The sequence below is a fragment of the Ptiloglossa arizonensis genome, chromosome 13, assembly GCF_051014685.1.
Source record: "Ptiloglossa arizonensis isolate GNS036 chromosome 13, iyPtiAriz1_principal, whole genome shotgun sequence".
In the NCBI taxonomy this organism is placed as follows: domain Eukaryota; kingdom Metazoa; phylum Arthropoda; class Insecta; order Hymenoptera; family Colletidae; genus Ptiloglossa; species Ptiloglossa arizonensis.
In genome coordinates this window covers 7,753,982-7,767,048 of record NC_135060.1, presented here as the reverse complement: position 1 = coordinate 7,767,048, position 13,067 = coordinate 7,753,982, and the positions used below count along the sequence as shown (strand labels likewise).

The 13,067-nt window shown below is 43.2% G+C and overlaps 1 protein-coding gene and 1 long non-coding RNA gene across 3 annotated transcripts in view; both read right to left on the bottom strand.

Annotated features, from left to right (window-relative positions):
- The window catches only part of Snf4agamma (SNF4/AMP-activated protein kinase gamma subunit), a 134,737-nt gene that overhangs the window by 33,309 nt on the left and 88,361 nt on the right, over positions 1-13,067 (bottom strand). For both annotated transcript variants that reach the window (XM_076325869.1, XM_076325868.1), the window contains exon 9: positions 74-122. In XM_076325869.1, coding sequence (XP_076181984.1) covers positions 74-122 — 49 coding nt within the window. The remainder of the gene's footprint in view (positions 1-73; positions 123-13,067) is intronic.
- On the bottom strand, positions 1,147-7,186 carry LOC143154086 (uncharacterized). The gene is made up of 2 exons (XR_012993989.1): positions 6,103-7,186; positions 1,147-1,455 (listed from the first exon to the last, which is right to left on the bottom strand). It is a non-coding gene; the product is annotated as an uncharacterized LOC143154086 (long non-coding RNA).

The window sequence follows — 13,067 nt, the reverse complement described above, 5'->3', positions numbered from 1 at the left end:
TTGAAGTGTCAGTGTCAGAAGATCGATCCCGAGGAATGAAAACGGAGTATAAAATTGATAGAATAAAACTCACCAAGATCAGAGAGCGATACTTTCTCCAGGAACGGATCTACAACCGGTAGCTGAAAAATTGAAATCACAAATTAGTATCGATTCCGTGCAAATAACGAGTTTACCGGTACAACGTTAATTTGATCAAATGCCATATTTGTTTCTGTTTCGTAGAAGATGCGGAACATCGTTTAGCAATGACTGTCTTTCTCGTTATTTTATTCCAATATACTGTTCAAAGCAATTAGGAGATCACGCTTCTGAACCTATACTCGATACAGTATTATTATCACCAAATATTTAACTTGTACAGTACGTCTCAGCTTTTATTTGCTACTGAACTTTACATCCTCGTGACGTAACACTTCTTCTCCAGTAAAATTGCAGTTCCTTGTACAACAACATCTATCGTGGCCCATATAATACTTATTTCGCAATAAATATTCAAAATAACGACCTCAATAGTCAAAACTGAAATAATCCATAACGAGACATATCTATTCCAGAGTTATCTATTAATTAACACTTTAAATTATCCTCGTTATCTCGAGGATAATCAATCGCGTTTTACGTGTGTTCGTGCGAAAAGTTACTTTTCATTTACAAAATTAAAAAGCTGAATATATTTCTGTGAACTTCCCTTACACCTGTAACATCCAGGTAAAAATACAACCCTTAAAGCATACTGTATTTCCATCTTTGGTAACGCGTTCGAGTTTCTAAGTGATCGTACACTTCGACAAAGGATAAAGTCCTTTTAGGTGACCCTCTAATTATTTTAAACAGTACATGTCGCGAACTCGTTGCACAAATTCGAAAGTATCGAACGGTGCTCGATCGATCTCACGATCTTCTACTGTTTTGTTTTTCTCTCGCTTAAACGTGTTACGAAAGTAGAACGAAAATTTCAAATAAGTACCAACGCCTTCTTCAACAGAGACTTTGGACTGAACGGCTGTCGCTTCTTCACGTTCGTCGTTATTTTGGTGTACCAACTTGACAAAATACCAGACGAGCTGGTACTATGTGCCATGGAGCTAGGGCTAGGGCTCTTGGCGACGCTTCCGGTCGGTTCGCTAGTTTGTCGACGGAACAACATTTTCGTCCCGTGTAATTCGACTCGATAGTCTCGCGCGAGCAACTACAACCGAAAGAACGTTAAATATCGCTCCTGACACGCTTACGAGGAACTCGCAACTTCCACGCGAATCCTCGTGTATCTCTTCGATCGATTCACCGAGACTTCGTGCAAACTTTCAGTTTTAATTTTCACGGGTCTCCGAACATTTCGAAGAATCTTCGGTAGGATTATCGCGGTGGTTCGCTGGGTTTATCGACGATCTTCCATCACCAGGTACGGCAAATGTTTTCGCGTCACACCCATGCTCGTTGCCGAACGTGTCTCTTCATGTCGTGGTCAGAAAGTAATTGAACATAGAGATTAGCAGGCAACATATGAAACACATTTTAACAAACGTTTCGTCCCCTGAACGACGTGTCACTTGCGCGCGATAAATTGGTCCGGTTGCCGATCAATTATTAACGGAATACACTCCGCGAGATCGTTGAAATGGAACCACGACCGTTCGACGAAACAACCGCGTAGAATCCGTCCGTGTACGTCGCTCTTCCGCGAACTAATATATCTGTGGAGGGAACACGCGACGAACGTTCGTATAAACAATACACGAGATACGAGCGACAATACCGTTGCCGAACTGAAGCTTTCGACGTGTGTTCGGCTACAAGAACGCAACAGCAAATGCTAGAGGACCGGTGTACACGATCGTGCAGGCCTATCGTACGATCGACAAACCGACGGGACGATATCGCGAGAACGATTTCGATACCGCAACCTTCTCGAATGCAACGTGTGTCTTCGAAGAATGGTCGACCGATTCGAGTACCACAGATGCCACATTGGCATTGAACGCCGATGACCACTGACGTTGAATACGAATGAGTCGGCCACTGCCACGGACCAAGGAAAATGATTCCTTTGTGGCACGAAACTTGTGTGCCCGGTACCCGGTTTTTTTCAAACCGCTACGGAAATACACTCTGCGTAATTCCGGGTTGGAAAAACGGGATTGCGTAAAACGGAGCAAGCGACGAGAGACAAAACGAGAGACAAGACGACGACGACGACGACGATGACGGTCTAATGGCAGAGTATCGCGTTCCTCGACGATTGCGGTCGCCACGAACGGGTAGCGAATTATCCGCGCGATGTTCTATTTTGAATAATCGTCGCTAAAGCACGATATAAAATTGTTACACAACTCTTAGAGTTGATGCACGTTTCGTAAATATCCGCTGCGGTGGGCGTACGGTTACGCGATTGTACGAGATTGTACGAGATTGTACGAAACGTTTACGTTCACGTGTTGACGATCGTGAGTGTACAATGTTGAATTGTTCGAATCGTTGATTTTTCGCATTTCTGTGAAAATTCGTAGTTTTGTACGGTGGTAGTGGCATTCTTATTCTCCGCGAGAGGCCAGAAATTATTTCGATTCGTTCGATTCGTTTCTCCAGATGGAAAAAGTGGCGAGTAATTTTTTACCGGACGAATTGCAACTTTGTTAGATATATTGTCTAGACCGTATCGTTCGAGCAATGTTACACTCGGTTGCTTCTATACTATTTATCTATATAAATACCATTGTCATATACCGATTGGTAGAAATTGTATTCGAGTCGAAGAAACTATTTTTCTCTCGGTTAGGTCGCGATGTCACCTTTTCAATTAGAGATTACGATTCGCCGTGTCACCGATGCGACACTCGCACCTTTAAATTGCACGCAAACTCGCTTATCGTTCCAGCGCGTATTACCGCGTTATCGAGTCTCGTATCAGGGTGTACTTTTGTAAATGGAAATAATTTCAAGGATGGATCGTTAACGAAAAGCAATTAAAAATTCACCGGTTTAAGGTGTAACCTATTCTGCTTTGTTCCCCGAGCTGTAAATAATTTTGTATTCCGGTATAACTATCGAGCTGATGTAACCGTTTATACTATAATACTTTGTCATCGTATTCGTCAAGGTTAGCGAGAAAATCAAGCACGGGTTTGCATTCAAATGTAAAGTAGTAATTTTCATTATTTCAGACGAACGTAAGCAAAAACAATTTGCTCGAAATGGAAAATTACTGTGATTCCGAAACGAGGCGATAGAAGGTACACGTGTACAATATCAATCTCACCAATTATTGTTTCTCACCACTGAACGTATCCCTAAACTGGATCCTCGACGAAGAATGAAATATTCTTTAAAGAAAAGAGGGACGAAAATAACGAGTCTCTCGTTTCGTAAATTTATAATTTGGAATGATAAATTGAACAGGAATCGAAGGTATTTTCACGCGTTACTTTCGTACGGTTTGCGAGGGACGTAAGAATGTTCCTCGATCGAAAATAATTTAAAACGAAGACGCGTTCACCCGCTCGCAACAGAATTCTCAACGTCTCGTGTTTATGCGTTTCTATCGACGAGAGGATTCACGCGTGCAACGGCGGAGTGTGTTAACACATTGCTCGACACCTTCGTTACGAGCGAAACAAAACGTCCACTTGGGTTCGAGAGATATTCTCGACGACGAAATCACTTCTTCCACTTTGCTAGCGGTGGCGAATCGCTGAAAGTTCACAGGGACCAGTTTGCCAAGTGTCTGCTGGTATCGTTGTCGCGAGTTTGTGAAAACCAACGACGACTTTCTAATTTTCTCGTTTAACCCGTAGTTTTCGCCTCGCGGTATTGTTGCGCGAGTTTTGCCGTGACTCGAGAAACTGGCAAAAAAAAAACAATGGAATTTCATCGACAACCTTTACCAAAAAAAAAAAAAAAAAGAAAAATGGAACTTCATTGACAACCTTTACTATGTGGACAACGTAGACGATACGTGCAAATATTAGTGTAAACACGAAATTTGTACAAATACTGTTCGAGCAATAAACAGCGAGTAAGAAAAGAGCACAACGCTATATTACGAATAAGCAACATAGTAAAATATAATAATCGAACAATAATGAAAAAATGAGATACTTTATCTTCAAGTCCATCCAAGTGGAATTATTACCGAAATATTCTTTTATTTGCGTAAAACTTCCGGAATATTCATCGATGTTCGTACCTTATTTGCGTCGCAACGAACGCAGATGTACGATTTTGCTCGAATTGATTTATTTAATAAAACAACGAGATTATACCGATCCCTCGTTCCTGAATAGTCTGCGACTCTGTTCGTACGAACGTCACAATAATCGAATACTAAAGATAAAGGATATCGCGAACTAGAAAGTTCATCGAACCAACGCCACATTCTGTCTAATTTTACCCGATTGTTGTGCAATTTTCAACTTGTACTTCAACCAGATTTCCTTTACAATCGTACGTGTTCTGTACACTTTCGACGTGTTTCGCCGATATGGAAAAAGATCGATTGCACGAGACGCGAGATTAATTACGCGGTGGCAAAGTCCGAGCGTTAACAGATGCGAGTAGATACCACAGAATAACTGAAAGTTTCGAAATCAGATTTCGAGTTTGCTGGAAGTTTCGCGATAGCTACACGAAGTGTCGAGAATTCGAAATCAGTTCGAAGTGTTGTTTTTTCACCGATTGCACGACAATCGTGTGTCAACTAGTAGCCATTACGCAAGTCTTTACGCGTATCGTTGTATATTTTGTTATCGTTTCTTCGCACGCGTACAATTCAAATTAGTTCGTCGTGCTTTCGTTTCTTTCTTCTAACCAGCACTGACCGCGAAGCTCGACTCGAATGCAATTTCTACCAATCGGTGTATGACAACGATATTTATACAGATAAATAGTATTAGAAGCAATTGAGTGTAACATTGCTCGAACGATACGGTCTAGACAATATACGCAACAAATCCAGGGAAATTTCTATCCGAACGAAAGACGACGAACGAAACGAAACGAACGTTTAACGATCTACCCGCTTGGTTTCATCGGGCAATTAAATTTTAATTCGTTCGTTGTCACGTCAATCGTTTCGCGATTCAAATTCTAATTTTTATTCGTAGCGTCGTCCCGTATCTCGTTTCGCGATTCAAATTTTAATTTTGATTCGTCGGTCGTCGCAACGTATTTCGTTTCGCGATTCAAATTCTAATTTTCGTTCACCGTGTCGCGCATCAAAAGTTGATTATCCTTTGTTCGAAACTTTTATCCGTGTATAAATTTCTCCGCGATGAACTGTCGTCGACGCGAAAGCTCCGTACGCAAAGCGATCCGGCGCGATGCAGGTGAATCGCAGAAACCAAAAAAAAAAAAAAAAAAAGTATCCGGTAGATGACAAAGAAATCACGAAACCTGGACAACTGACAACCGCAGAAGAAACTGGCGCTTTCTGTGAATCACCCGTCACCGTACCTCTCTATCTCTCTCTCTCTCTCTTTCTCTATCCACAGGTGTTGCTCTTTTTTCAATCTGTACACGACTGGCTTATTCGATCCGTGCCAAGAATAGTAATACCGTAGATAGTCGTGCAAGACACACGTAACAAGCACAATAAACGAACACGCGATAGAACGAGGCAGGCGCCAACCATCGCGATCGACGTGTATATTTCACCAACGAGCTTTCCCGTTCGGTAACTTTCCAAACTGCCTCGGAAAATTTCCTCGAGGTTCTCGAAGACGCGAACGAGACGCGAACGAGATTCTGTGAAATCGAAACGAACGATCGAAATTACTCGAGCGAGATCGCGACCGCTCGTACGTTTCACCGTTACGAACAACGTGTCACGTTCGCCGAAAGAATTTCTAAACATTCGTGCGAATTCGACGACGATTACGAACAAACATTCGTTCTCCTCGTTTATTTTTTAACGTTGTATCCTCCGTGCCAACTACGCGTTCTTCTGCGACGAACGATCGTTCAACGAACAACGGAACGATACTCGTACGTACGCGAACGAGTCTACCACCGCGAAAGTCCCGATGACGCGTGCCGTTCAAGTTTCGGTGTCCAATTAGAAATGATCGTCACGTCGGGAGGTTCGATGATTCGTGATCAAATTACCACACGTACGGAACCGCATCGAAAACACCTAATTTTGCGCAACCCACGGCTGGCCAGCGGGTACGAGACGAGCGATCGTCGTAGCTCGCAAACCGAGATACCTTCTCGTCGAGTTCGGACTTTACAAACAGCGAACCGAGCCGATTCTAAAAATAATATGTTAGTTTCTGGCGTGTATTCAACCACGACCGTACATCGAGCCGGCATCGAGCCGATAAAATTCGTCGAGCAGATTATTCGAAATATCGAGAGAACGCTTAACCGGGCACGCGGCCTTCGGCGCAGTATCCAACCACTCGTTGCAAACTAGTTTATCAATTCTCGCGTATTCCTTCCTCGCCTTCGGGCCACTGTTTCACCCACTGTACGTGAATACATATGTATTCCCATCGAACGATATTCCCATCGAACGAAATTTCGAAAAATCCTCCCGATTGCGGAAAATCGCGAACCAGTTCGCGAAATTACCACTCCGCGAGTGATTTTATTCTTTCGCGGGTGTGTCGTTAACGCTCGATTAAACTACGAGAAAGGAAACGCTTCCAGCCAGCACGTTGATTACGAGCCACGATTGCGCGAGAACTTGTTGTGCACGAACTTTGCGAACGAACTTCGTCCTCGACGCGAAAAGGATCCAACGAATCGTGCGAACGGAAATTCGAATTCGAAGAGGTGCACGTAAGGGACCGCCCTTCTTAATTCCCTATCCCCTTTCCACGTGCTCCGAGACACCACGAAATACAATATACATATATATATCGTTAAATAGGAGCGGTAATGCTCACGGTCCCGTTGTCTAACGCTCGAGAAACAGACGCGCGACTCGAGAGAAGTCTGGATTTAAATGAGGACGCCCACGCGAAAATTCCATCAATGTACACCGCCGCGGTCGTGTAAATGACACGGGGAATCGTTATCTGGGAACGTGACGTTTTTAAGATCATTGACGCACCAGTATCATCGACACCGTGCTTCTGTCCCGATATACGGAATATTCCCTCGTCACGGAAACGTCGTTGCGAATCGACGCGTAAATTCCGCGAGCGTTTTTCGAAATGTGTGCCATCCAACCCTGGGAGGAAAAAAAAAAAGAAAGAAAGAAAGAAATAAAAGGACTTGCTCACTGTCATCGATCTTCGATACAGTGGAAAGCTTCTCCGTTCTCCGTTGTATCTTCGCGAAATACTCTTCTCCCTTTTAGAATGATTGTCCTCCTCCCACGGGAACTTTCCTTTTTCGTAATGAACGTAGATTTCGTAAAATTTACCGCGAAACCGACATCCGTTTATAATTAGCAATAGTATCGGAGTAGAACCGTGTACGTTTGAGTACTGAAGGAAGATAGAGGATGATTCATAAATTAGAAAGTTGGAATGCATCCGTTCGAGGATGACCACGGTTATTGACATCAAAAGTGTCATCGGGATTCAACGGATGCGTCGTACCGTTAGAAAGAGGGTTTAGGTGGACGGTTCGAAGTCGACGAGACGAAGTTTAACACGGTGATTGAAGTTACACGATTCGAGACGATCGAGAAGATTATCGTTTGGTATCGTTTCGTGGATCTCCGTTGTTCGAAACGTCGTTCGTGGATCTCTGTTGTCTGAGAAAAACGTGTGTTCCGCGACAACGATCTCGTCTCCTCGTTAGCAATGATAACGAAGCTTCTGGCACGGTGTAACAGGTTGCTCGATCAATTTTGTCGTACGATAAGAAACGGAGCTATCAGGTTCGTCGTTTCATTTTTCGATAGATGGTACTGTTCTTTGATAAACACGGGCGAAGTTTCGTGTAGATCTGTCGACTCGTTCGTATATTTACAATTGTTCAAAGTTCAAGTGTCGTAGTCTTTTTTTTTAATAATAGAAATAACGACAAAGCTTATCGTACAATTTAGTATCGCAATGTTAGGTTCGTTTCGAGTTTACTCTTTTAATTCCGTCCTCGTGAAGTGGAGTTTGGCTTGGTATATTTACAATTGTTCAAAGTTGAAGTGTCATAGTTTCTTTTTTATAATAGAAAAAACGACAAAGTTTATCGAACAACTTAGTATGACAATGTTCGGTTCGTTTCGAGTTTACTCTTCTAATTCCGTCCACGCGAAACGGAGTTTGGCTTCGAGGCAAAATATTCGCGAAACTGCATTTCGAACATCGTATTTTCTACTATTCGTGCGAAGACGAGGACTATTTGTTCGTTCGTGGATTCTATCGTCGTATCCCGTTCGAAAATACAATGTGGACAACTGGTGGTTTATATCGACTATTAATATCCATTTTCATAAATTATGTACCACCGATGTCTACCGACGTTGGATATATCGAGCGGACCGCACCGAGTAAACACGCGAATAAAAGAGAAATCCGACTCGCGGTGTAAACATCAACGTAAATACGCACGAATTTACGAACCGACGCGTATCACGGCCTTTTGAATTGTATCGCGCGGGAATAACTCGTATTCTTATTTCCTTAAAAACGTGTAAAGTTAGCCGACCACGTGCAGATAGAAACGATCGTGCGTGTCAATTTTGCACGAATTTTGCTCCGATTCGCTCGAACGAATTCCAGACCGTGTTTTGATCGCGAGATATTCTTACAACAGCGACGATTTACGGCTCCGCGAAATCGTCAGCTACGTGCCAGATATTGGAACATTATTCGATGACGCCGCTACTCTTGCGACAGAATCACCACTGACAATCTAAATATACTTCCACGAAGAGAAGATGTTTACAAACCGGCCAGGGTAAACACTGTCACTCCACCGTGCAAAGATAGACACGGGGAATGAATTAACGACAACGGAGTAAAAAAGAAGAAGGAAAAATGTACAGTTTACCGCCACGGTTGGCACGACTGAAGTGTAGCGCGCGTTGGCGGTGGAATACGCGTGTCTCGTTAAAATTCAACCGAGAACTCGTTTCTTTTCCGTTCTGCGCCAGGATCTTGAGAAACTAACCGTAGACTGCATCCTGTAGGATTCTATCGGACGATAGCGCGAAACAACCAACGTTATTTCGATCGAACGACAACCTAACCTCGTATTCGGTTTACTCGTGGAATGCCCGTTTTCACGGGCAACTTTGACGATTACGAAGAATCTCGAACCTCCTGGTCGACGTAAGAAACAGTTCTCGATCACGGAGGAAGAATGAAGGAATTTCGAAGTTTTCGATGAAAGATTGAACACCAATTTTCCTCGGAGAGTTCGGTCGATGTGTACCCGGTGTACTGTTATCTCGCGATTCGGTTATCGTATCGGAATTATTGATCGAATCTCGTAATCTCCCCCAAAGCGGGAAACGAGCGTATCCGGTAGCGGTTACGATATTCCGCGCGACGAGCGAGCGAGCAGCCACCGCCTCGCGAGCGCGATAATTCCTACGCTGGACCAATGTCAGGGAACGACGTAGCAGTCGTTCGTTCAACACGTCTCTAGCAACAAGTGTTCGTTCTCGTCGCTGTCCATTGGCAACGCGAGTCGGCACCAGCCGCCGTTCGCGGTGCTCGCGAATCGAGAGCGAAAAAAAAAAGAAAAAAAAAAGGAAAGAGAACTCCCGTAGACGACATTCCGCTCCGGTTCGATACGACGAATTCGATCGTACGCAACGCAACTGACCTAACGCACCGCGGTCCGCGTTGACGTTTCGTCAGTCGCGCGCACGAAACTGTACGAAACGCGAGGGAAGAGGACCGGTGGACGGAAACGGCACCGTGTTACGCGAACGCGACTTTCCACGGTACTGAACGAACCTCGCCGGGCGTCCCGGCACGTCCAGTGTGTCACCGAGGAACGTGCTCGTTATTCCTGTTGCGCGTCGAATTACCCGGACCTGCCCGTCCTATCGACCTATCTACAAAACTTTCGACGTTTTCGAGTGGAAACTCGAGCGAACTGGTTCTCTCTCGCACTTGGCCGGAAGAGGTTTCACCTTGAACTACACTGACCTAAATATCACTGTTCGAATTAGCGGTCACGATTCTCGACTCGCGGATTCGTCGGTTGTCGAAGTCGTGCCCCCGTGCACACCCCCTCTAGCGTGCGTGCGTGCGTACGTGCGTGAGCGAGCGAGCGAGCGAGCGAGTGAATGCGTGCTTGCCTGCGTGCGCGATCTGTATGCGCGCACGCGGAGACGAGAAAACGAAAGGGTATCTCCGCGGGGCTTTTGATCGAAACGATGCGTGTTGTATACTGGCCGACGCGAGACACGACGGTGGCTCCGACGACAATGTTCGGAAACCGGAAGATTGCGCGAGCGAAAGCCGTTCACGTCGACGATCGGCTGCTCGTATCGGAATCGGACATTGTCGGAGGCGAGGATTTCCCCGTGTCGCGTGGACGACACCAGCACGGTCGCTTGTAGCGAACTGGATCGGCTTTCAAGCCGGCGGGGTACTCTCGCGACACGTTGTACGGAATTTACGGCGCATCGGCCGTATGCGCGCGCGACAACCCGACCGATGCAATTTTACGGACTTTCGGTTCTTCTCTGCGGGAGAGTCGCGCGCGTTACGCGAATTTGGAACTCGTGGACGCTTATCGTTGCTCCTCGTAGATTTTCTCACAAATCGGAGAGAACTATACGCGTCCATCGAACGATGAAAATAATTTTACAATAGACCGTGTCGATGCGCGCGATAATTCGAACGACGCAATTTTATGGACTTTCGGTTCTTCCCTGCGGGAGAGTCGCGCGCGTTACGCGAATTTGGAACTTCTGGTCGCTTATCGTTGCTCCTCGTAGATTTTCTCACAAATCGGAGAGAACTATACGCGTCCATCGAACGATGAAAATAATTTTACAATAGACCGTGTCTGGTACGCGCGATAATTCGAAAGACGCGATTTTACGAACTTTCGGTTCTTCCCTGTGGAAGAGTCGCGCGCGTTACGCGAATCTTCGCGTATTTTCCCGCGTGTCGGAGGAAATCGTGTGCGTGCGTTCAGCGATAAAAGTTATTTTACATCTCTCGTTCTTCCGGCTTCTTCGTCTATCGGTGCAGTTTGGGCGTGACTCGAAACGATTTTAAATATTTCATCACTTTTATCAACATGCTTAATAGTCGCATTTTCAACTATTTGTAGCATTTACGTAGTCGTTGTACAGTTGCACATACAATGTTGGGGTAGTATTTTTCGTAAATATCGATAAATTTATACTCTCTTTTAGACTATTTCAGACTCGATGGAATCTCTTTATTTGGTCAAACAAACCGTTTAATTTCCCCCATTTATTTGCGCAAATAAATTCCTGAAAGTTTGGTCCGTTTAACCAAGTATATATATACCGGTCTGAAGAATTTAATCAAAACTTTTTTTTATCTTTTTTCGATGCTGTCAATTGTATTTAACGGAACAAAGAGTTCCGTTGTTTTTATTCGAAAAATGTTACTATTCTTCGTAGACGAATGTTGCAGCCCGCGCGCATTATTTCGTTATCGCGAAGGAACTGCAACTGGAGTTTATAAATATAGAAAGACCTTCGTGAGAGATTTAGCTACCCAAGATTCTAATGCAACCGCAAATTGATATCCGAGCCAAATCTTACCATACAGCTGGATGCTGTAAGACAGTTTGGATCACTATTCAAAATAAATTAATGGAACGTAAATTACTTTACAAGTCTGTTCTTTGCTCATTATAAACGATTTTTATTTACCGAAATTTGATGTGCCTTTGAAACACTTTTATCCGTACACGTACTTGTTGGAAAAAGATATATTGTATAATAGAACATCTAAGAGAACTCGCATAGTAGAGTAACATGGGCACATATACGGGGAATACGTGCAACATGGATTTAACGGTGTTTCATTGAAAACGTAATGGGAACTAAACTTAACTCTCATTACTTATTTACCAGCTATTTATCCAAATACGCAGGTGTACTCTTACTTCGCGTTCGTCGTTCTTACGAGAAATCAACACGGACGTAAGTTACAAATAAATGAAAAAAATGAAACTACGACGATAAAACACGCACACGATTTATTTATTTTTATCATAAAATGTCTCTTTATTTTATCGATCCCTTCTATTCTCTCGTACATCTGTTTTCTTTCAATTCAAAATCGGTGGTAGCCGTTTAACAACAAATTCTTTTTTTTTTGCCCGTTCTTGATTGTTTTCTCAACCGAACAACATGTCTGGAGTCCATCGATTGGCAATGAATGTTAAAGACCGAGCGAGAGCAAATTTATGACGTGGCTCCCTCGTTATTTATTCGTTTGGAATCGAAAGAAAACCAGCAAAAGTTTAATCTTTCTCAATTAATTTCTTTTAGAATATTCTACGTTGTTCCATCAATATCCTTGCAATAAAGGAAGCGCGAATAAATATTTATTTTACCCTTGTCTCTGCGTTACGCCTTTCTTTCAATGTTTACGTCTTGTTTCACGAATATTTACAACTATTGTACAATATTTTGCAGTGTGACCTTGTCGACTATATATAGAAATACTTTCACAATGTTCAAAAAACTATTTTAATTAATTCTTCTTTTAAAAGCAGTATACGGCGAAAATCTCTAATAGTAGTATCCGTAAAAACGAATAAACAACCACAACGCAAAGGATTGTAATTTAAAGACAAAGTTGAAACGAAAAATATTTACACGATAGCATAATTATTTCCATGTTGAATTCCTCTCTGAAATCATACCTACGGCTTATGATACACGTCGTACAAATCGGAATAGAAAAATAATAAGAATTGTATTACCGATTAAGATGAGAGCAGATATATTTTACAACCACGAACGGAATTGTTTTCAATCGAAAGTTTCAATGTACAAGATATCTAACGAGCGTAATAAATCTCGGTGTTCGAATTGTAAAACAGAAAAACCTAACGTAACGAACTTCTGGTCTTTTCAAAGACTAATCCAGAGACATTGAAAACAAATTCTTTCTCTTTAATACGACTTCGACATCGATACGAAAATATCGTATAACTTATATCGT